At 40.0% G+C, this 24,388-nt stretch overlaps 3 protein-coding genes across 3 annotated transcripts; all 3 read left to right on the forward strand.

The window, feature by feature from the left end:
- The first annotated feature begins 1,065 nt into the window (after positions 1-1,065).
- On the forward strand, positions 1,066-24,147 carry LOC103997801 (putative cysteine-rich receptor-like protein kinase 23). Its single transcript, XM_065084884.1, has 14 exons — positions 1,066-1,950; positions 2,529-2,654; positions 2,733-2,863; positions 2,965-3,169; positions 3,272-3,509; positions 3,598-3,748; positions 3,898-4,235; positions 20,967-21,886; positions 22,396-22,509; positions 22,615-22,745; positions 22,845-23,049; positions 23,173-23,410; positions 23,499-23,649; positions 23,760-24,147. The coding sequence occupies exons 1-14, from the start codon at positions 1,119-1,121 to the stop codon at positions 23,973-23,975; spliced, it is 3,996 nt and encodes a 1,331-aa protein (XP_064940956.1). The 5' UTR covers positions 1,066-1,118; the 3' UTR covers positions 23,976-24,147.
- Positions 9,249-12,214, forward strand: LOC135592945 (cysteine-rich receptor-like protein kinase 6). The gene is made up of 7 exons (XM_065082699.1): positions 9,249-10,176; positions 10,418-10,534; positions 10,648-10,781; positions 10,868-11,072; positions 11,232-11,469; positions 11,537-11,687; positions 11,806-12,214. The coding sequence occupies exons 1-7, from the start codon at positions 9,330-9,332 to the stop codon at positions 12,088-12,090; spliced, it is 1,977 nt and encodes a 658-aa protein (XP_064938771.1). The 5' UTR covers positions 9,249-9,329; the 3' UTR covers positions 12,091-12,214.
- Positions 14,833-18,577, forward strand: LOC135592944 (cysteine-rich receptor-like protein kinase 44). Its single transcript, XM_065082698.1, has 7 exons — positions 14,833-16,253; positions 16,673-16,786; positions 16,885-17,015; positions 17,095-17,299; positions 17,380-17,617; positions 17,706-17,856; positions 17,977-18,577. The coding sequence occupies exons 1-7, from the start codon at positions 15,419-15,421 to the stop codon at positions 18,322-18,324; spliced, it is 2,022 nt and encodes a 673-aa protein (XP_064938770.1). The 5' UTR covers positions 14,833-15,418; the 3' UTR covers positions 18,325-18,577.
- Positions 24,148-24,388: the final 241 nt, after the last annotated feature.

The raw sequence follows: 24,388 nt of genomic DNA on the forward strand, positions 1-24,388 counted from the left end.
TTTACAAAGTGATGGCATATAGGGATAATTTCCAATGGGAAATGCACTCAAACAAAAAAGTTTGATTTATCTCTGACATCCTATCCTGAATTAAAATTTAAAATGTATGAATTATGTTTGACGTAATTATCTTTGATATAATCACTACTTGTAACATTTAATATAAGTTTTGCGAGTTGTGTCATGCTATCTACAATAGTTGTAAAATTTCGGCTTATAACAAACAAATGGAGTAAATAATTTTATTCTCACTATAAATTAGAAATTACCTTTAGCTTCTCATGTAAAAGAATCTGCAAAGTGAGATAAGCTATTGATTATTGAAAATTCATTGAAGATGCTGCTAATAGTTTTAAAAAAACCAAATTATTGATAATTAATCTACAAGATATGAAGCTTGATGAATAGTCAATTAAATATTTCATAATTGAAATTTAAATATTTTCTAAAATAAGTATTACAATCGAAGGTAATTTAAAAATTTTGGTAATATTAATTCAAGACGTATTAATTTTTTTGAATTGATATCATTTCTTGCCCAAAAACTGATGTGTCTATATTTGATGAGATTACATCAATTTTTTAATTATTTTCAAATTTTAATATAAGGGAGAATGTCAGAAGATAAATTAAATTTTATATTTATGATGATTTGCTTATAAGAGTTCGGACAGAGTCAATGCCATAATAAATTAAGTTAACAAGCTCTCTCTATATATAGATATGGCGTAAGATTTTGTAGCAGGTGAGAGATTGGGATCGAAAGATTGAAAAAGTGGAAATCGTGAACAAAACTTCTAGATTGACGTGTATCGTAGAATTTTCCACCTTCATATTTGGATCTTTATCTATCACATTGCAATTTCTTAACACAAATTATGGTACTACGGCATCGATTACGTAGATTAGTAGGTGGAACTCAGCAGTCAAACGTGAACCTGATTTTGACCGAATCAACGGCCTACGTGTGCCCACTTGTCGATAGAAACCATATAAGCATAACTCTCTATCAAAAGTGAGTTAATAATTGTACCAACGATGCTGTTTCATACAACTAATCATTGTAGCAAAGCAAAAGGAGACGACCTTATTGATCTATATAGTCTCGTTAATTCACAATGCCGCAGAGCATCATCGCCATGTTCCCCGCTATCGTCTCATCCTCTTCCCTATTCCCCCTCCTTGGGTTCGTCCTCCTCATCCTCTGCCATTCCTCCCTCACCGGCGCCCAAAATTTGGACCAAATCTGCGACACGTCCGGTAGCTTTGCCGATAACAGCACGTATCAGTCCAACCTCAAACTCTACCTCTCCACCCTCCCCTCTAAAGGTTCAGTTTCCGGCTTCCTGAAGGAGGCAGTGGGAGAAGTCCCTGACAAAGTGTACGGCGTCTCCCTCTGCCGGGGAGATGCCAACGCCAGCGAGTGCCGTGCCTGCCTCGACAAAGCCAGACTAGACATCCCACAGATCTGCCCCTACAACAAGGGCGCCATGATTTACTACGACTCCTGCCTCCTCCGCTTCTCCAGCCAGAACTTCCTGAACTCCACCGACAACCAGCAGGTGTCCAAGTACAACTCCAGCAGCGTCACCCAAGTTGCTCGTCTCAGCCAGCTTTTGCCTCTGCTGCTGAGCAGCGCCACCGATTGGGCGGCGAATTCCACGAAGAGGTTCGCCACAGGGGAGATGAGCAACTTCACGTCGGAGTTCCCCACCATATATGTGATGGTGGAGTGCACTCCGGACCTGTCACCGAGCGACTGCAGCCAGTGCCTGCAGTCGCTGTTCGACCCACTGCCGACGGATATGGTGGGAAAGCAAGGAGCGAGGGTGCTCGGAGTGAGGTGCGTCATTAGGTATGAGTTGTACGCCTTCTACCGAATTCCCTCCATGGTGAAGCTTACGGCTCCGTTGGAGGATGCGACACAACTCCCGTCCGACGGAAGCGAAGGTAATTAAAGAACATCTCGTGCTATCATATTAGCTGCACATACACACACACAAAAAGCTCAATTTTCACCAATTATATGTTCTTTGCATTGGTTGTAGGACAAAATCCATCCTAATTATAAAATATTTTTGCGAAAAAAAATTCGGTCGCATCACAATTTGGTTTCAGTAACAGCAAACCGTACTGATTCGAAGACATCGATCTTTCTCGATATTTACCATTGATCCAAGTAAGAGAAATTAGATTTCAATCGGATCATCTCATTTGATCACGATTTCTAGTTATTTATGTAGATAAATATTCAATATTATCTTCTTTTAGCACGGGGGCAGTGTGCCCATTAGTCCTCCTTCCATGTTCAAATGTGAACACCTCCGTAGCCATCGCTGACTTGAGTATTTTAGATGACTATAGCAAATGATTTTTTTATTGACCTCAAATGAAAACGAGCCGTTTCCTACTCGTTCTTATAAATGGATCTCAGAGGAAATCCGCCGCCACCTTATCTCACATGAGTGCAAAATCATCGTAACCATCGAGACATGGAACTATGAATTCACGGTCATTTCTCGGTGCAGGAAAGAAGAAGAACGCAGCAACGACAGCTTTAGCAATCGCGATACCTGCATTTACAGCTCTACTTATACTCTCCATTATTTACATTTGCTACTGGAGGACGAGGAAGCGGATAGTACAATCAGCTTGTAAGTCACAGAATTGCTTCTAATGTCCTGTTTCATTCACTGCGATCAGCCAGATTGAAACTGTGTGCCCCTTCATAGATGAAACTGGCCCGGAGCTGATCACTGGTGTTGAGTCACTGCTGTTTGATCTATCTACGCTACGACTTGCAACAGCCAACTTCTCTGAAGAGAATAGACTTGGAGAAGGGGGTTTCGGAGCAGTCTACAAGGTTCGACTACACGACCTTCTTTCTTCTGAGTTAACTTCGCAGTCTCCGGTTACACTCGCTTGCTCTGTTCTGCTTCCTAACCATGGTTAGACGCCGCACAGGGACGGCTACCCGATGGACGAGAAATAGCAGTCAAGAAACTGTTGTACGCTGGACGAGGACTCGGAGAGCTGCAAAATGAGCTGCTGTTGGTTGCTAAGCTCCAGCATCGGAATCTCGTACGACTTCTGGGAGTTTGCTTCGAGGAAGAGAAGATGATTGTGTATGAATATGTGCCCAATAGAAGCCTGGACAAATTTCTCTTTGGTGATGCGCCTTCCACACTTCTACTTCTCGTTGGAAAAACTAAACCTTTTTAATTAGCTTAGAACTAAAAGGTTCGTCTTAAAATCCTTTTTGATGCAATAGATCCTAAAAGAAGCGACCAACTACGTTGGGGAGCTCGATACAGGATCATTCGTGGAATTGCTCAAGGCCTGCGTTACCTGCACGAGGAATCTCAGCTAAAAATCATACATCGGGACTTAAAAGCCAGTAACATCTTGTTGGATGCGGCTATGAACCCAAAGATCTCAGATTTTGGAATAGCAAAGCTGTTTGATGCGGACCAAACTCAAGATACCACGAAGCGAGTCGTGGGAACTTTGTGAGTGGCCCGACTCAATTGTGTACTCACATCGGTAGCTCTTCTTTGTGTCTTTTGTGTCTCTTGACCGATCTTAATTCTACCGCAGTGGATACATGGCACCAGAGTATGTGAAGCATGGCAAGTTCTCGGTCAGGTCGGACGTTTTCAGTTTCGGCATTTTGGTTTTGGAGATTTTGACTGGAATCAAGAACAGCAATTCCTATAATTCTGAATATCGCGAAAGCCTTCTGAGCTATGTAAGTAGTCAAGCGGACTCATAAATCACAAAACACAAAAATCTATTCCTTTTGAACTTGTGTGGTGTGTTTATTGGCATACGTACTTTCATTGGGATAGAATTAGATCGCAAAAGAATGGATCTCTGAATAAATTATGTTTGAGACAGGCATGGGAGAAATGGCGAGGTGGATCAGTCTTGGAGATGGTCGATCCAGCCTTGGATGGTCACTACCAAGGAAGCGACCTGTTAAGATGCATGCAGATTGGGCTGTTATGTGTGCAGGAAAATCCAAATGATAGACCGACGATGTCAACAGTAATTACGATGCTAAACAGTGGAATTGCCTTTCTCCAAGCACCTGGGCGACCTGCATTTTATGTGGAAAAGGAGGACGTGAATGTAGAGTTCAGTGCCAACGATGCCAGAACTGCAATTGTTGTATGTGACGGAGAATGTAAACCACTTCCGGCGTCATCAACCCAAGCTTCAGTCACAGAACAACAGCCTAGATAGAAAGAAACTGACAAAAAGGTATGTGTGTGAAATGTGAATATAGTTCTTGTTCCTGATCCCTTTTATGTTTCTTACGATATGGTCTTCTCATCAGCTTCAGCAGCGAGGAGTGTTAGCAGGACGCAAGCAAGCAACCGAGAAGTCCAAAAGGACGTCCAGACACTATTTTACGTTTGAACTTTTGAGTGATAATTCAGATTTGCGTATGCACTCGATCGATAATTAATTCTGGGGAGCACAGCATCAGAGGTAATGTGCATCAATCATGTGCTTGAATCATGATTTTTTTTCTCTCTCTCTTGGCATCTTGGATTTGCTTGTTGACTCCGAAACAAAGATGCATACTCATCTTCTGGACAATCTCCATGATCATGACTCTTGCCGGAGTCTAGCCAGCTTTATGTGATGTCCAGATCTAAATCTCATGATTACGATTGACTAAATCAGCACTTTTAAGCTATTGGTTTTACCTTTCTAGATTTGAGAACTTGGTTTTATTCTCTAGAACCGAGGATGACCTGTAAAGTCATAAAAACTAAAGTGAACATTTTCTTGCAAACCAGGTAAGGTACAATCATGCAATATATGAGTGTCTCACAACATGCACGATGACATTTTGGATATTATGATTGTGAATTTAATTTTGAAAATTATATGAGGCATGAATTTTATTTACAGCTGACGATTATGTTGTTTTATTTTGAATTATAATTATTAATATATTTTTTGTTCCAATAGGTTGAGTTATCCATACTAATGTGTTTTTAATGAAGTACTTAAGTATTTTTTTTTCCTAATAAACTCGACTACTAGATTCCGCCACATCCGACATAGCGAATAAACTCGGGTTCTTGTCGGGCAGACTTCGGATCATAAACAACCTGATTTGGTTTTGTGATTACACAAATTAGCCTAATAGTAACATAAACACTAATTATTTATGTCGTAAAGAAAATCTAAATACTTTCACTATATATAATTAACAAAATAGAAAAAATAATTTTCTCTCTTGAGTTAATTTAAATCCAAGATTAAAGTCACATAGATGAGAAATTTTTTTCAACCTTTCTGAATCCACTAAAAAAAATACTACGAGTACTTAAAGTGTTCACTTTATAATTCTCTTTCACTGTACCCTAAACATATATAAGATATTTATATAATAATATTGTAATATACAATAGTTTCTTTCTATAGTTGTATCTTTTTTCGTTTTTCAAGTAATTTAGTTTCTATAAGGAATATGACAATAGTTACAAATCTTAACACATATTTGGGTCATCTTAGAGGTACCGATCGAAGGCATACTTACTCTTAAGTCCATGTATATTGCCTGCACAATATTAAAGTTGAACAAGTGAGCGTTTCAATTTTATAGTGTCTACACAAATCAAACTTAATCTTGGACAAAAAAAAAAAGATATACACGAAAGAAGCTTCTAGTGATCTTGATTAGTCAAAAAGAAAATAAAGATTTCCAACAACAGGAATTCAAAGTTCTCACTTAATTTTATCCCATCTTAGGGTTTCAGACCTTCATGAATAATAAGAAATCCTTTTCAAGGTAAATAAGTGCTCTTACAACTCCTTGATAGTCGTCTTGTCCTTTCCCAACTTAATTGACTATATTTTGTTGGATTTACTTCGTTGTGGACCTTCTTATAATATCTGATTAAAAGACGATAGGGTTGTTCAAATTTTCATTATGAATCTTTGACACCTATCTGATCTCGCTCATTAGATTTTTTTAATTTTTACCATGACAATGTAAGAAAGAAAGAAATTATTTATTTATTTATTAATAATGAGTAAGAATTTATATTATTATTTAATAAATAATAAATATAAAATATTCATGTAAATCATTTCTTGACATAAGAGATCACAAAATCATGATAATATATTATCATAAATTTTTTGTGACTTAAAATTATGATAATATAATGTCAAAATAATGAGGTTCATGATAATATTATCATGATTTATTTTTTCAATAATATTTTTTTATAATATATCATAATATTCTTATTGAAAATATCGATCTTAAATCGAAGTAGAAAGAATTGCTTGCAAGACAAATGCAAATGCTTGGTAAGAGCCTTTGCAAATTAACCCAAAGATGAGACATGGGCTTGCTATTTTGAATTTTATCATGAGCAAAGTAAAAATCGATGATTATGTGCTTCATTTCATTTGACAGGATTAGCACATAAATATGTTATTTCGATATTATCATAAGTTCAATAGTTATAGAAGTAGTTGCTCAATATTATTATAAATTATTGGTTTTTAAAACTTCAAGAGGTTGGCTTGTGACCATGAAATATGATATAAGTACTAGTAGATGTCTTGTGATCATTATTACTTACCCAATTAACGTCAAAAAAATGTATGAAGTAATCGAGGAGAATCATTTCAAAGAAATAAATTATGATGCCCTTTAAATATCGGAGAAGGCGTTTAACAATTGTCGAGAAGTATGCTTATGCTTGAGATAATTCATTCACTACATATATAATATCTGAATAAGTGAATATCAAATACTGTACGCATAGTAATAATATTGATTTAAAAGTATTTTAATGTAATTAAAAAGATCATGAATATATTTTTATTGAGAAAAAAATAAATTATTTACCATGTGGATGATTTAAATATAAAGAAAATAGCTAAGAGACCTAAAATCTTTCATAGAAAACTTATTTCTAAGTTGTTGAATAAACTGATCAATTATACTAGTTTATTACTGAAAATAATTAAATCATCCGCATAAACTAGTAAAAATGACTGTCTTAAATATTTTTTAATAACATCTTTAATATTATCGTGAATCTTAAGATTTCGGACCGTTCTGACAACGTTACTCATCATTTTCTACTATTTTATTTGACAGAAGGCGAGACTTATGTAAACAAATAGCTTGCCATCGTCATTAAGATTTGCTGGTTACAAGGTACCCTTTAGAACAGAACTGGGACAGGATCAAATTATAAGGTGTTACTATTATAAAGTCGACATTGGCGGCTTTGTTTCTTTCTTTCCTTGAAAGAGACTTATGTAGGACTTGAACAATCGATGAACACAAATGGCCATCCACTATTTTTGATTCATAAAGTGCAAAAGGTAAACGAGAAAAGACACACGGCAAATATTTCTTTTTGAAAGGAAAAACTATATTGCAAGACCCACGGTCACAATATATATATGTAGTCCAGTCAACAAATAAAGGCATAGTCCAACAAGTTGTGCCTGTGCAGTCTCCATCAAGCTTTTGATTGGTTGGAGCTTTTCTCGGTTTCCATTCCCCTTCGCGAAAGCTAGATCGTGCAATGGATGACGCCGCAGTGCTCGGACAAAAATAACATGCGTCAACATTCATGATCACACTACGACGAAAAGACCCACTGAAACAATGAAATAACAATGGGCACAAAATAAATGCTTTAGAATAGACAATCAACGAAAGAAAATATACTATCCGAATTTAACAGCACCTAAAAGAATGAATCCTTGGTTGGGGCCATTTATCTGCAATCTCGTGAATGTGATATCCTATAGATCATAAATTGCCGGTCCAAATTATCCACCTCTCTAATGGTGTTCTTTATCCATAAGCATATATATATATATATATATATATATATATCAAATAATCACTTGGAGAAGTGGGTTAGTCTCATGTTGAAGTCAACGATGACGGCATGTTATCAGCTTGCTGCATTATTCAGTTCGTACCTAAAGAACTTTCACAAATAATATATTCAAATAGTTGATGGTCTATGTCCTTTTATGGTTCCGTAAGCAAGTAAGATGGTCATTTAATATGACCAATTTGTTGGGTTGGAGATCAAATAAAAATTTTGAGCCAGACTAAGGGTGCAAGTTGGTGTTACACATGCGCTATAGCAACTCTTTATGTTCATACTGAACCTTCTTCTTCCTAATCCTGTCAATTTGCACCTGTGTACTCAAGACAGTCAATCTACAGACTTGAGTAGTGGGTTTAGACGAGCTTTGACGTCATCTTGTCGAGAAAACCATTATTTAAGTTTTTAAAATAATATCTATAAACCATTATTAGGAAATTGAATTTAATGAGATCATAATTTTGTTACCACAGATGAATACCTAAATAAAGAAAATTCTATTAAAAAAATATAATAACATATAAAATTATAACAGGAAAGACTATTGTCGCCGAGACCTCTCGTAATCGATGTGTTTGATAACTTTGATCATTTGTATTCCTTCTTAATAAACAAGAAAACGAGACACAAAGTAAGCTTTTATATATGAGATTAGGCTTGTAGAGACAATGACATCGATCAAAAAATTAAGATGGTATCATAGCAAGAACTGTGTATCTATCACTCTTTCTCAGTATTTAATTAAAATTATTTTTTTATGTAGCATTAGTATTCATTGAGCACACACAACATAACTTACATACGTTAAGCCAATCAAATTATTTGATCACCCAATCAAATTATTTAAGATGATATCAGAATCAAGATCCGTCATACCGTATCGTACCAGAGTTTTGACCCGGACTCGATATGATACGGTACCGGTATATCGATAATTTTATATTATTTTTATATAAGTAGTGCTACAGTTTAACACCATAGCACTGTAACAATATCGGACGGTCCACGAGTACGGACTGATACGTATCGTCCGATATAGGCGGTATGCTGCGGTACGACAGACACCGATCAGAACCAAAGATTTTGATTCAAATCCTGTTTGGCCCAAACTTAGAAACAAATATTAATTTCCATATGGATTTAAGCCATATGTCACCAACACAACACACGAGGAAGATTGTTATACATAAAAAATTAAAATCAAATATCATCTAACTTTTAAACACAATGACATCGATCCATAATTTTAGATTTGCGTTAGATTTTCATAAAAATCAATAAACAACAGACCAAGCAACTGTTTTTGTTTTCATCTTTTACGTATAAAACCGCTAGCTATGATTGAAGCAGACTATGTGACTTGGTATTCTAGGCGTCTGTAAGTAGATATCTGTTTCCATATTTGTTGCTACCACAAGTCCAAAGAGTACTCCCACCATGCTTCCCTCGATCAGCTCCACCCAATTTCTGCTCTTCTACCTCATCCTCCTCTTCGTCCCCTCTCGAACAGTTGCCTACCGGTGGCAAATCTGCAGCACAAGGGGCGGCAACTTTACCGACAACAGCACCTACGAGTCCAACCTCAACCTCCTCCTCTCCTCCCTCGTCTCGAATGGTTCCGGTTCTGGCTTCTCTACCGGCACCGTGGGACGGATACCCAACCGAGTTCAAGGCCTCGTCCTTTGTCGTGGCGATACTAACGCCACCACGTGCGGTTCCTGCCTTAGCAACGGCGCGGTGGACATTCGCCAGATCTGTGCCTACTACAAGGATGCGGTGGTTTGGTATGACGAGTGCCTCATCCGCTTTTCCAACCTGCAGTTCCTCAGCACCTTCGACAACGAGCCGACGGTTGCCTTGGTAAATTACGACCTGAAGGACGAAGTGGATCGGTTCAACAAGGTGGTGAATGAGCTGCTGAGCAGTACGGCCGATTGGGCGGCGTATAACTCCACGAAGAGGTACGCGACCGGGCAAGCGTTCAACGTGACGCAGGCGGTTCCAACTATATATGGCCTGGCGCAATGCACGCCGGACATGTCGACGAGTGACTGCAGGCAGTGCTTGGAAGGGGTGTTACAGGGGCTCCCACAGGGCCGAATGGGAGCTAGGAATCAGGGAGTGAGGTGCAATGTAAGGTTCGAAACTGGCCCCTTCTACGAAGGCAACCCCATCATACGGCTCCTTTCACCATTGACGAATGCAACAACGCCTGCGGAGAACGCTACAACTCCGGCCTCTGCTCCAACATCCCCTCCTGCCGTCGGTACAACCGGGAAAGAAGGTAAAGATGCACCCTTAGCACAATCAACTTTCCAATCAATTAATTAATTATATGCATAGATCCATGGCAAATAGGCGATTCATTCATTCTATTAGAGCCTTGGAAAGTAGACCGCTTGGTCTGATCCACCATTCTACACGCGATCAAGACAGGGCAAATCGAATAGCCCGTGCTGCAAAAGAATGGCTGCCGTAACAAAGGTTTTTTGGCGTGTCCGCTAATACAATTCACAATGGTGCAGGAAAAACGAAGAAAACAACTATAGCAATTTCGATATCCGCAGTGAGCGCAATACTGCTAATCTCCATATTTTGCGCTTGGTACAGGAGATCGAGGAAGCGGGCAGCGAAATCACCTTGTGAGTGACTCAACTATTCCTGATGTCCCGTCTCCTTCATTGCAATCGGCCAGTGCTTGTGGAAAACCATTTGTAATTAACATTCTTGACATCGTCTGCTTAATTTGTCATAGATCAAACTGACTCGGAGCAGGCCACACAAGTAATTGAGTCATTACTATTTCGTCTACCTACACTTCGAGTTGCAACAGTCAACTTCGCCGAAGCGAATAAACTTGGAGAAGGTGGTTTCGGTGCAGTTTACAAGGTACATCCGCACCATGTTCTCCTCCTATTTCCAATTCAGTATCCTCTTGTTTCCATTCTTCCGCTTGATCATGAACTATTGTGCAGGGACTACTGCCGGACGGACGAGTAATAGCGGTCAAGAGGCTGCTGAACTCGGGGCAAGGACTTGGAGAGCTTAAAAATGAGCTGCTTTTGGTTGCTAAGCTCCAGCACAGGAATCTTGTAAAACTTCTGGGCGTTTGCTTGGAGGAAGAGACGATGATTGTGTATGAATACGTGCCTAATGCAAGCCTGGACAAATTTCTGTTTGGTAATTCACGCTCTTAATGTGCTTTCTTTAGAACTTCGATTTAATTATTATTTTTACTCATTTTCTTTGTTACTTATCTGCAGTTCAAAAAAAAAACTAAACTTTTATGATTATGTTTGGAAGTAAAAGCTTTGTCTCGATTCCTTTTTTATGGAGCAGATGCTGCAAGAGGCAAACAGCTGACTTGGGGAATTCGATACAAGATCATTTGTGGAATCGCTAGAGGCCTGCTTTATCTGCACGAGGAATCTCAACTAAAGATCATACATCGAGATTTAAAAGCCAGCAACATCTTGTTAGATGCAGATATGAACCCCAAGATCTCAGATTTCGGCCTAGCGAAGCTTTTTGACATTGACCAGACTCAAGGCACCACCAATCGAGTCATGGGAACCTTGTGAGTGGACTGGTCGAATGGTGTACCTATCATTTGCGTTACCTAACCAATCTTAATTCCACTGCAGTGGATACATGGCTCCCGAGTACGTGATGCGAGGCAAGTTTTCGATCAAGTCAGACGTATTCAGCTTCGGTGTTCTGGTTTTGGAGATTTTGACAGGAAGAAAAAGCAATGATTCCTACAATCCAGAAGTTACTGAAGTCCTTCTAAGCTATGTAAGTAGCCAAGTGGAGTCACAAATCACATCGATTGGTTTTGCATTACTACCCAAGTCTATTCCAACTTTTGTGACGCATTCGAGTTGAGTTTCAAGTTATATTTTTCTTTGCGCAGACATGGGAGAAATGGCAAGACGGATCAGCCTCGGAGATAGTCGATCCAGCGTTGGGTGGTCACTACCAACAAAGTGACTTGTTAAGATGCGTGCAGATTGGGCTATTATGTGTTCAGGAAAATCCATCTGATAGGCCAACTATGTCAACGATAGTTGTGATGCTCAACAGTGAAACTGTCTCTCTCCGAGCTCCTTCACAACCTGCATTTTATGTGGGGAACGGTGATAGGGTTGTTACAATGTCAGTAAACCAAGTTTCAATGTCAGAACAAGAATCACGATAGAAATAGAAGGACAATGTTAATCCTCCTTCAAGAATAAGGGCCATTGACGCGTGAAAATGTAATAAATATTATTCTTGTTTTATGTGACATTATTGTAATATGCAATTACAAGGTTATACCATTAGATCTCGCTTCCCAACTAGTAATTTTGATTTCTAAATTTTGAGAGTCAATCAAATCACATAGAACCAGATTTGATATCGGAATCAAAATCGTAGTTGTCGAATAATATCGCTCTGTATCTACATTAATATTGATGTTGATACAAATAAATAATATATAATATATAATTAATCTTAATACATTCAAACAGTATAAAAATAAAAATTTATCTACCAGGAGCGTCCATCTTGGAAGATGCATCGCTTCCATTCTACTCATCGAATCCACACCATTTCTTGGTAACAGCTTTTCTTGGTTTCTATTCCTTCGTCAAAGCTAAAACGTGACATGGATATCTGTTTTGATCGCCTACCCGACGCAGGAAGCGTCATGAAAAGGAGGGTAAAATAAAAGGTTAAGAACAATCAATAAACGAGAGAGAATGAACGTATCAAATAATCATTGGAATTTTAGGTGCTTCCAAACTATGTGATGCACAAAATTAGCGTCTGGAACCATGTGGCCAAATTGTTATTTGTTATCCTGGAATTAAGAAGATAAATGAACTCCTTTATGCCGTGGGATTTAGACTCATCATCAATCTTAGCTCCATAATAATGATTCTAACAGGATTTGCTTTACAGACGTCAACGATGGCGGCTATCAGCGAGCTGTATTATTGAGTCCTCCACCTAATGGAGATTCAAGTGGTGCTTTCGCACATTGTATATTCAAATTGTTAGTACATAAAACGTCGTACGAGTTGCTGATAGCATGCATCGTATCCAGTCTTCATGTTTATAATATATCTTCTTCTTTTCCTAGTCTTATCAATTGCCATGGACCGTGCAAGTTGCTGACAGCATACGTTGTATCCAGTCTTCATTGAACCTTTTTGCCTTCGGTCTTGTCAATTGCCATGAACGTGCCTCGGTGGTCCAGACATAGCCAACCAGAGTGAGTTGCGGGCGTAGACAAGCTTTGACAAGTCAAGGAAAACGGGACCAGTTGAGAAATTATATTGACGAAATTATACCAAAATATTGTGTTCGGTGGTGTTCTGTACAAGTAAATCTCTAGGATTGATATTCCCCGATCATACCTGCTGACTTTATGACTTCCATCTTTTTGGTACACAAATGGCTAACCGAGAATGGAGACTACATGATTTCTAGTTGAGCTGAGTCTCTAAAATAGGACGTATTGGCATATTTGAAGCTACGAATCCCACAGCACGGGGTAACCAAAGATGTTTCCCGGATCAGTTCCACCCAGTTTTTGCTCTTCTACCTCATCCTCCTCCTCTTCGGTCCCTCACCCACCCTTGCCTTCACCTGGCAAGTCTGAATTACAAGTGCCCGTCAACCTTACTGCCAACAACACGTATGAGTCCAACCTCAACCTCCTCATCTCCTCCCTCGTCTCCAACGGTTTGGCTTCCGACTTCTTCACTGACACCGTCGGATGGATACCCATCCAAGTTCTACGGATTACGAAGTCGCGTACAATTTCTTAATAAACCTCATCGACTATTCATCATATCTTAATTTTCTAATACCTTTTAATTCTTCATTGGCATCTTTATCTTCATCAAAGTTGACTCGTGTATTAGTTTATTTATCTAGATACATAGTATCCTACTTATTTATATTTGATGCAAGTATAAAAGTGACTAGTATGATTAGATTGTCGTCTACGATTGGTTGAAGTTAGTTTGGATATATTTTTAATTATTTCACTCGCTTTTGAATAAAAAGAATTATAAAATTATTTCGAGAAGAGGAATACAAAGAAACATTAGAATATCTCTTTACTTTACTTCTAGCAATTTTGCTTTAACTTTTATAAGTATCACATAACCATTATAGTTGTTACATCTCCACTTCATCTCTAATAAGAACTCACAAGAAAGTCTTGTTTTAACTTTTAATTCTAATTGATAAGCATCACATAACCATTATAATTGTTGCATCTTCACTTCATCTCAATATAATTAGTGAAAGAAAATTATCATCTCTTCTCGAATGATTATTTATCTATTATCTTCTCTTCAATCGAAAGAAGATGATTACGAAGACATTTACTTCCATTATCATGCTTGTAATTAGAAGAAGGGAAAAAGGAAAAGATGATAAGAACATTTATATAGAGGGGAATATTAGAAATATTAAAAAAATTAAAATAAAATTATAGATAATAAAAAGGATTGTCAATAGAAATCTTTTTGTTTTTTATTTATATCTCCAGCCGTAGAGTACAGAGGGTAGACGAGGCTAAGACATTCGAACAGCATACAAATAAAAAAACACACACACACACATCTAGTCCAGTCAACACAATAAAATAATAGTCCAACAAGTTGCATGCAAGGCCCATGAGCGTCCATTTCTATGATAGATGCATCCCTTCCATTCTAACCATAGACGCCCATTGGTATCCATATTATTATTAGAAAATTAGATATTATTAAAAAAATGAGTGAATCATATTTCTTGGTCAGTACACCGATAGTTAATGTCTTTTCTAATAATATGATTCACTCATTTGAAATTTATGGTCTACAATTCCAGGTTTTGTAATTTCTTCCGGTCTGATTCACTCGTGTGTACCGGATGTAGAGACTCATCCTCCTCCAAGACTGGAAGACTCGCTGCATACCAATGACTCCTAACGCGGTTGATTTTAATGTTGCCGTCAACGATGACTGCTATCAGCTTCCTGCATCGGTCACTACTAATATATATTCAAGTCGTTGATGCAAGAGGTTCCTTTCTGGGTCCTGAAGCAAGTACCCAGTGGACCTTTTAATACCACATTGAGAAGTTTCTGCGGAGTCGCGTTGGAGATCAAAGAAAAATTGTGAGCTCAAACTTACGTTTGATGCCCCAGCAAGTTGCCATCGTATATGAATGCGTTGCAGCTAGTCTTGGGAAATTGCTGTGCACCTGCCTCCGTAGTGTGTATATATGTAAACCATGATTCGGAAATTGAATTTAATGAGAATAAAATTTTGTGCAGAAAGATGAATACCTCAATAAAGAAAAAAATTATAAATTAAAACAACAATATATAGAATCCTTACATGTACAGGAAAGATTATCGTCCCAGAAACTCTTTGTGATGAATATTTGGCCGTTTGAGCTGTATACAGAAAGAGAGGTGTTGCCATCTTTGATGCTAGTCCTACAGCACGCAGTAACCAAAGACAACTACTCTGGTTGCCTCGATGAGCTCCACCCCATCTCTGCTCTTCTACCTGATCAGCCTCCTCTTCCTTTCCTCTCCCGCCGTTGCCACACAAGTCTGCAGCACAAGTGCCGGTAAATTTACCGCCAACGGCACGTACGAGTCCAACCTCAACCTCCTCCTCTCCTCCCTCATCTCAAATGGTTCCGCTTCTGGCTTCTTCACCGACACCGTCGGACGGATGCCCAACCAAGTTCAAGGCCTCGTCCTTTGTCGTGGTGACACAAAGGCCACCACATGCAGTTCCTGCCTCAGCACCGCCGGTGTGGAGATTCTCCAGCTCTGTGCCAACGACAAGGATGCTGTGGTTTGGTATGACGACTGCCACCTCCGCTATTCCAACCTGCAGTTCCTCGGCACCTTAGACAACGATCCGGAGATGCCCGTGGCAAGCGAGTACCAAGTGTACGACGAAACGGATCGGTTCAACAAGGTGGTGAACGAGTTGATGAACAGTACGGCGGATTGGGCGGCGTACAACTCGACGAAGAGGTATGCGACTGGGCTGGCGATCAACGCGACACACGCGTTTCCAAATATATATGGCCTGGCGCAATGCACTCCGGACATGTCGGCGAGTGACTGCAGGCAATGCTTGGAGGGAGTGTCACAGGGTCTCCCGATGGGGAGATTGATAGCTGAAAATCTGGGAGTGAGGTGCAATTTAAGGTACAAAGTTGGCCCCTTCTTCGAAGGCAACCCCATCATAAGGCTTGTTTCCGCCGTGACGAATGGAACAACGCCTGCGGAGAATGCCACAACTCCGGCTTCTGCTCCAGCATCGCAGCCATCTCTCGGTTCAACCAGCAAAGAAGGTAATGACGAACTCCAAGCGTCATCAACTTTCCAACTATATAATTTGCATTGTAAATATTGATTCTTGCCTTTTCCATCAAAAGTTGTCCATCCCAATCTTTTGTTATGTACAATTGACTGTTCTTTTATGCAAACACCATCTTTAACTTTAAGCATATAAAAGGTATTCATTGATTTGTACTATTGTCCTACATAAAACTAATCGAAATATGCATCGATAACACTATACATGTAATTGCGACACTGTTACGATATATACAGAACATAATTGCAGTAAAAGATTCGAGAAAGACACAGATAACATTTCCGGTCATATGTATTTCCCATATGTCCAATGCTTTCAAAATCACACATGGATAGACAATTTTTTTTTTCCTTTTTCCTTTTGTGTCTACTAATACATTTCATAGCGGTGCAGGAAAAAAGAAAACAATTCTAGCAATTTCGATATCTGCGGTGAGCGCAGTACTGCTAATCCCCATTATTTACATTTGCTACAGGAGGCTGAGGAAGCAGACATCGAAATCACCTTGTAAGTGACTCGATCATTTTTTTAATGTGCTGTTTCCTTCATTTCAATCATCTGGTGCTTGTGGAAAACCATGTGTAACATGCTCGAAATTGTCATAGATGGGACTGAATCGGAGCAGGCCACACATGTTGAGTCATTACTATTTCATATTTCTGCACTACGAGCTGCAACAGCCAACTTCTCGGAAGAAAATAAACTCGGAGAAGGTGGTTTCGGAGCAGTTTACAAGGTACAATTCGATATGCTGAATTCACTTCACATATATCGTCTTGTTCCATTCTTCCTCTTAATCATGAGATATTGTACAGGGAGTGCTCCCAGACGGACGAGAAATCGCAGTGAAAAGGCTGCTGAACTCCGGGCACGGACTTGGAGAGCTTAAAAATGAGTTGGTTTTGGTCGCTAAGCTCCGGCATCGAAATCTTGTAAAGCTTCTGGGAGTTTGCTTGGAGGAAGAGAAGATGATTGTCTATGAATACGTGCCTAACACAAGCCTCGACAACTTTCTTTTTGGTGATGATTCGCCTTTCTCATATTTACTTCCTACACTCTTAACGTAACATGTTTGTCTTAATTCCTTTTGCATGCAACAGATCCTGTCAGAGGCAAACAACTAAACTGGGGAACTCGACACAAGATCATTCATGGGATCGCTCGAGGACTGCTCTATCTGCACGAGGAATCTCAACTAAAAATCGTACATCGGGACATAAAAGCCAGCAACATCTTGTTAGATGCAGAGATGAACCCCAAGATCACAGATTTTGGTTTTGCAAAGCTTTTTGACGTTGACCAGACTCAAGCCACCACCAATCGAGTTGTGGGCACTTTGTGAGTGGACTAACTAAATTGTGTTCTCAGAGCGGAAGGAAGCTATATACTCTTTGCGTGCCTTGACCAACCTCACTTTTGGTTGCAGCGGATATATGGCACCAGAGTATGTGATGCATGGCAAGTATTCGATCAAATCAGATGTATTCGGCTTCGGTGTTTTGGTTTTGGAGATTTTGACTGGAAGAAAAAGCAGCGGTTCCTATAATCCTGAGGTTACCGAAGTCCTTCTAAGCTATGTAAGTTGCCAAGTGGATTCACAGATCACATTGATTGCTTTTGCATTTCTACTGAAGTATTTTCCAAACAGAATAATCACATAAAAGAATAAATTTGGAATTATATTTTCTTCGATGCAGACATGGGAGAAATGGCGGGGAGGATCGGCCTTAGAGATCGTAGATCCAACCTTGGGTGCTCACTACCAACGAAGCGACCTATTAAGATGCATGCATATTGGGCTATTATGTGTTCAAGAAAAGCCGAACGATAGGCCAACTATGTCAACAGTGGTTGTGATGCTAAATAGTGAGACTGTCTCTCTCCGAGCTCCTTCACGGCCTGGATTTTATCTGGGAAATGGTGGCAGGAATGCAAACTTCAATCCGAGTAACTCCAATCATCCAATCGGTACATCTGACCGAGGAAGTAAGTCATGTCCAATGTCATCAAACGAAGTTTCAATCACAGAAATGGAACCTCGATAGAAATGGAAGGACAATGTTAATATTTCTTCAACCACATAGCCACGTACGCATGTGAATGTAAGGATTCTTATTCCTATTTTTTGGTGTCATTGTCGCACAAGAGAATTACACATTCGTAGAGCTAAAGTTTGATTGTTAACATATATAGCTTAATTTTGCGAGTGGGCTTACTAAATTGTGTACTCATAGAAGTATGTTCGGCGAAATTCGTCGAATAGGCCAACCATGTCGATAATAGTTGTGATGTTGAACACTGGAATTGCCTCTCTGCATGCTCCTGCAAGACCTGCATTTTACGAGGGAAATGATGGCATGAATGCAAACTTCAACTCGACTAACTCTAGTTTTCCGATTGGTGTATCTGATCGAGAATGTATGCCATTTCCAATGTCGTCAAATTGAGTTCTAATCACAGAACAAGCGCACAAGGACATCGATGTGTAATGACCCTTTACGTTTCTCGTGATATCGATCGCATCGACGGATGACTATTATCAGGATGCAAGCAAATGAGATGTCAACCGCATTGGCTCCTCAGTGTCGTATGATTGTCACTTCAGCGTGACACATGATTGTCGCACATGGCCAATAAAAGGCCGACACATGACCAAAGTGTGGTCAACAGATGATCGACACATCGGCAATCACCCTCCCTAATCGTAATTGATGATGAAAGTAATCGTCCGAGGAACTCACTGTAAAATGGCCTTCTCAGGTATGCTCCTTCTCACCTTTTCCTAATGTTATTCAAGTCATTGGTCAGAATCCTCCGTAACTTAAGTATTGGAGTAGTGTTTATCGATGATGCTCCCGATGTAGCTATGCAAGGTTCAGCCTCATTAAAGTCAAATGAATTTAGTACTTTAAGATTGGACTTATTGTGATCCTTTATGTCGAGGCTTGGGAGTCAACACGATTTGAGGTAGAGATGATAGCGAGATCGAAGCGGCAGTGGGTGTCTCCTGGGCTGGCCCCGAGAGAGTTAGGATTGTCTTCGGCGTTGAGTCCCGACGTAACAGGTCGATACCGAGGGAGGGATTTTCGACTTGACCTCTCCGAAGTTTTGTACGATCTTAAGCACGACTGTGTGTCGTTCTTGAATCTGTTTCGTTGCTTCGAGGTCATATCAGGCGTGTACGTCATGTCAACTCTAAGATGCCATATTGATTCCGAGGTGATTATTGACTGTCATTGTGAGGTGATACCGAAATATTCCTTATCATGACGGGTTGAGATCAACTTACCACAAATGTGGAATGAACCTTGATTAACTCCAAATCTATATCTACATCAAACAATCAAATTCTGCATTAACATGATAAAAGAGAATAAAATTTTGATTTAATAAAAATTTGTTCCTAGTCCGATTAATATGTTCATCCAGCAATATCCCCTAATAAATGTTATTGGAAAGTAATTTATATAAGAAGGTGATGGTGACTAATTTCGAAAACCGAACTTTTTTTCTTTTTTTTGAAAACCAAACTAAAAATAGGGCAGAGTTCTATTTCCTGGTCGTATGCGCACGTGTCTAATTCACAGCGGTGTAGACTCCAAGAAAAGTTAATTACCCATTGACTCTGACCCAACGGATCCAAAATGATCTTTCGGAGGCGGACTTGCGTGTTTCCATAGATGGGAGGGAGGAACGCAAAAAAAGAGAGAAGATAGTGTAATGCAATTAAGCAACGACAGCCGTAAACTTCCGAAGACATCGATTGTTCTCAGAGAGGGAGGGAGATGCAGTTAAGCAAGAACCGTCCTGATCTTCTAATTTCACTTTTCTCAATGCTAACGCTAGTGATTCTGATTCAGAAATTTCTTTTATTAAACATGCATGGCCTTGCTCAAGATCAATCTGACGTCGGAAATCGTGTTTGTACAAGATGATATAGTTAAAGCGAGAAAGAAAGCACAAAATTAGCTGTGGAGATGGTGTGATTTCTTATTCCGGAATTTGAATACACCTTTTTCTGTTCACAAGTTGAATGAACTCGTTTCCACCGTGGGGCGTTGCTCATGCATACCGATGACTCTAACACGGTTTACTTTAATGTTGACGTTGACGACGACTGCTATCAGCTGCCTGCATTATTCCGTCCGCCTAATAAACTTTCGACTGATGCTTTCGTGAGTAATATATTCATGTTGTTAATCCGAAAGGTCGTTCTCTGCTTCCTGAAGTAAGTACGACTGGACCTTTGAACAACTTTGAGAAGTTGCGACGGTGTTGCGTTGGAGATCAAATAAAAGTTTCGAGCGCAAACTTGGGTTTTATGCCCCAGCAAGTTGCTGTTATGCACGCGTTGTGGCAAGTCTTCATGTTTATTTTACACCTTCTTTTTCTTCTTCTTCCTAATCTTGTCAACTGCGGTGCACGTTCCTCCGTAGACCAGACTCAGTCAACTAAAGTTGCGGGGTTTGACGAAAGATTTTTTAGATCTACTCTGGAAGAGTAGGAAATTAATTCTGTAATGGAAGATGAGTACCTCAATAAAGAAAAAAATATATAATAAGTGAAAAAAAATAAAAACATTACTGTCCCGGAGACTTTCTCTAGTAAATATATCCAACAGATTTCAACTTCATCGTTGTCAGTTTTCATCGTTAAGATTGATTCAGTCTTTCTGAATTCTCTTGAGCCGAGTCAATAAAAAGAGACGTGTTGCCAAATTTGATGCAACAAGAAGCCCTACAGCAACGAGTACCACTATGTTTCCCTCGATCAGCTCCACCCAGTTTCTGCTCCTCTACCTCATCCTCCTCTTCGTCCCCTCTCCGACCGTTGCCTTCACGTGGCAAGTTTGCAGCACAAGTGCCGGCAACTTTACTGCCAACAGCACGTATGAGTCCAACCTCAACCTCCTCCTCTCCTCCCTCGTCTCCAACGGTTCCGCTCCTGGCTTCTTCACCGACACCGTCGGACGGATACCCAACCAAGTTCAAGGCCTCGTCCTTTGTCGTGGTGATACTAACGCCACCACCTGCAGCTCCTGCCTCAGCAACGGCGCGGTCGAGATCCTCCAGCTCTGTGCCTACGACAAGGATGCCGTGGTTTGGTATGACGAGTGCCTCCTCCGCTTTTCCAACCTGCAGTTCCTCAGCACCTCAGACAACGACCCGACGGCTGCCTTGGAAAACGAGATCGCCGTAAACGACGAAGCGGATCGGTTCAACAAGGTGGTGAACGAGTTGCTCGACAGCACGGCGGATTGGGCGGCGTATAACTCGACGAAGAGGTACGCGACTGGGCAGGCGTTCAACGTGACGCTGGCGTTTCCAACTATATATGCCCTGGCGCAATGCACGCCGGACATGTCGGCGAGCGACTGCAGGCAGTGTTTGGAAGGGGTGTCGCAGGGGCTCCCGATGGCAAGAATGGGAGCTAGGAATCAGGGAGTGAGGTGCAATTTAAGGTACGAGTCTAGCCTCTTCTTCCAAGGCAACCCCATCATACGGCTTATTTCCCCTGCGACGAATGCAACAACGCCTGTGGATAATGCCACAACTCCGGCCTCTGCTCCGGCATCCCGGCCATCTGTCGGTTCAACCAGCAAAGAAGGTAACGATGAACTCTTAGCATTATCAACTTTCCAACTATATATATAATGGATTCTTGCCTTTTCCATATAAAGTGTTCTATCCCGATCTTTTATTATACATAAGTAATTGTTCTTTTATGCAAACAGCATCTTTGAGCATATAAAAGTTGTTCATGGATTTGTACTATTGTTATACATAAAATTAATTGAAATATGCAACGATAGCAATATACATATAACCGAGACACCGTTACGATATATACAGAACATATTCGAATATGTAGGGAAACAGATGATGGGCAAAGTAAAAGTTGTACGCGCAGGGAATAAAGTGCCGAATCTGTCCTTTGGGTCAAAGATTCAAGAAACTGGTCGATTAGGCACCACAGCGGAGTTTGTCGACAGAGACACGGAAGACATTTACAGTCATATGTGTTCCTCATATGTCCAATGATTTCAAAATCAGATGTGGATAAACCATTTTTTTCCCTTTTTTTTGTGTCTGCTAATACATTTCATCACGGTGCAGGAAAAAAGAAAACAATTCTTGCAATTTCGATATCTGCAGTGAGTGCGGTGCTGCTAATCTTCATTATTTACGCTTGCTTCAAGAGATTGAGGAAGCAGACACTGAAGCCACCTTGTAAGGGACCGTTTTATTCCTGATTTCCTCTCTCCTCCATTGCAATCGGCTAGCTCTCGAGGAAAACCATTTGTGACATGCTTGGAATTGTCTGCTTTGTAATAGATGCAACTGACTCGGAGCAGGCCTCACAAGTTGAATCACTACTATTTGATCTATCGACACTACGAGTTGCAACAGTCAACTTCTCGGAGGAAAATAAACTTGGTGAAGGTGGTTTCGGAGCTGTTTACAAGGTACATCGACACGATATGCTCTTCATATTCCCAATTCAGTACTCGAATTCACTTGGCATGCATCCTCTTGTTTCCTCTTAATCATTTGGCATTGTACAGGGAGTGCTACCAGATGGACGAGTAATAGCAGTGAAGCGGCTGTTGAACTCTGGGCAAGGACTTGGAGAGCTTAAAAATGAGTTGGCTTTGGTTGCCAACCTCCAGCACCGGAATCTCGTAAAGCTTCTGGGAGTTTGCTTGGAGGAAGAGAAGATGATCGTCTATGAATACGTGCCTAACACGAGCCTCGACAAATTTCTTTTTGGTGATTCGCCTTTCACATATTACTGGTTTTCTGTGTTACTTATCTGCAGCTAATTGGTAAAAAAGAACTGCAGCTATCCATTACTCGTCTTCTCCTCGTCTTAATTCCTTTTTCATGCAACAGATCCTGCAAGAGGCGAACAACTAACTTGGGGAATTCGATACAAGATCATTTGTGGGATCGCTAGGGGCCTGCTTTATCTGCACGAGGAATCTCAGCTAAAAATCATACATCGAGATCTAAAGGCCTGCAATATCTTGTTGGATGCAGATATGAACCCAAAGATCTCAGATTTCGGTTCAGCTAAGCTTTTCGATGGCGAGCAAACTCAGGGCATGACGAGTCGAGTTGTGGGGACCTTGTGAGTGGCCTGACAGACTGGACTAGTGTACTCGCAGCATGCAGTATCTATAATTTGTGCTTCCTAACTAATCTTCACTTGGTGGCAGTGGATACATGGCACCAGAGTATGTGATCCATGGCCAATTTTCGATCAAGTCAGATGTGTTCAGCTTCGGTGTTCTGGTTTTGGAGATTTTGACGGGAAGAAAAAACAGCACAGCTTGTAATCCTGAAAATACTGAAGACCTTCTAAGCTATGTAAGTAACCAAATGGGGTCGTAGAGTGCAGATATTGATTGCTTTTGCATTTCCACGGAAGTCGTTTCGAAACAGAGAATGAACTTGTAGATATGTTTTATTTGATGCAGACATGGGAGAAATGGCGAGGAGGATCAGCCTTGGAGATGGTAGATCCAGCCTTGGGCAATCAATTCCATGGAAGCGACCTGTTAAGATGTATGCAGATTGGGCTATTGTGTGTGCAGGAAAACCCGTTTGCCAGGCCTAGTATGTCGACAGTCGCTGTGATGCTTAGTAGTGCAACAGTCACTCTGCAAGCTCCTTCACCACCTGCATTTTGTTAGATAGGATATTATTACAAAACTAAATCGATTATCATGATTCTCTAAATATTTTGATAATATGTTATTATGATTTTAAGTCATAAAAATTATGATAACATATTATCATGATTCTATCAAATAATGAGATGATCTTCTACATCGTGAAATGATTTAGATACATATTTTATATTTATTGTTGATCAAAAAAATTATGTAATTATCATATTTTGTAATCTATTTTTATGTATATAAGTTCATATTCACTATTAATAAAAAATTAAGCTAATTATTTCTTTCACATTTTATGTGGAAAATAGTGGCACGAAAGCAAACTTCAATTCCAATAACTCCAATATATAGGGGAGAGCCCTGCATAAGCAGAAGGCATCGCAATATTATAGGCACTCAAGCAGGGGGGATGACCGGAGATCAAG

The sequence above is a fragment of the Musa acuminata genome, chromosome BXJ1-9, assembly GCF_036884655.1.
Source record: "Musa acuminata AAA Group cultivar baxijiao chromosome BXJ1-9, Cavendish_Baxijiao_AAA, whole genome shotgun sequence".
Taxonomy (NCBI): domain Eukaryota; kingdom Viridiplantae; phylum Streptophyta; class Magnoliopsida; order Zingiberales; family Musaceae; genus Musa; species Musa acuminata.

Coding starts and splice junctions, on each gene's coding strand:
- LOC103997801 (XM_065084884.1), top strand. CDS start 1,119: ATGCCGCAGAGCATCATCGCCATGTTCCCCGCTATCGTCTCATCCTCT. Junction 23,050..23,172: donor CCTCGACAAATTTCTTTTTG/GTGATTCGCCTT, acceptor TTCATGCAACAG/ATCCTGCAAGAGGCGAACAA. Junction 23,650..23,759: donor CTGAAGACCTTCTAAGCTAT/GTAAGTAACCAA, acceptor TATTTGATGCAG/ACATGGGAGAAATGGCGAGG.
- LOC135592945 (XM_065082699.1), top strand. CDS start 9,330: ATGCTTCCCTCGATCAGCTCCACCCAATTTCTGCTCTTCTACCTCATC. Junction 10,177..10,417: donor CGGTACAACCGGGAAAGAAG/GTAAAGATGCAC, acceptor ACAATGGTGCAG/GAAAAACGAAGAAAACAACT. Junction 11,470..11,536: donor AATCGAGTCATGGGAACCTT/GTGAGTGGACTG, acceptor ATTCCACTGCAG/TGGATACATGGCTCCCGAGT.
- LOC135592944 (XM_065082698.1), top strand. CDS start 15,419: ATGAGCTCCACCCCATCTCTGCTCTTCTACCTGATCAGCCTCCTCTTC. Junction 16,254..16,672: donor CGGTTCAACCAGCAAAGAAG/GTAATGACGAAC, acceptor ATAGCGGTGCAG/GAAAAAAGAAAACAATTCTA. Junction 17,857..17,976: donor CCGAAGTCCTTCTAAGCTAT/GTAAGTTGCCAA, acceptor TCTTCGATGCAG/ACATGGGAGAAATGGCGGGG.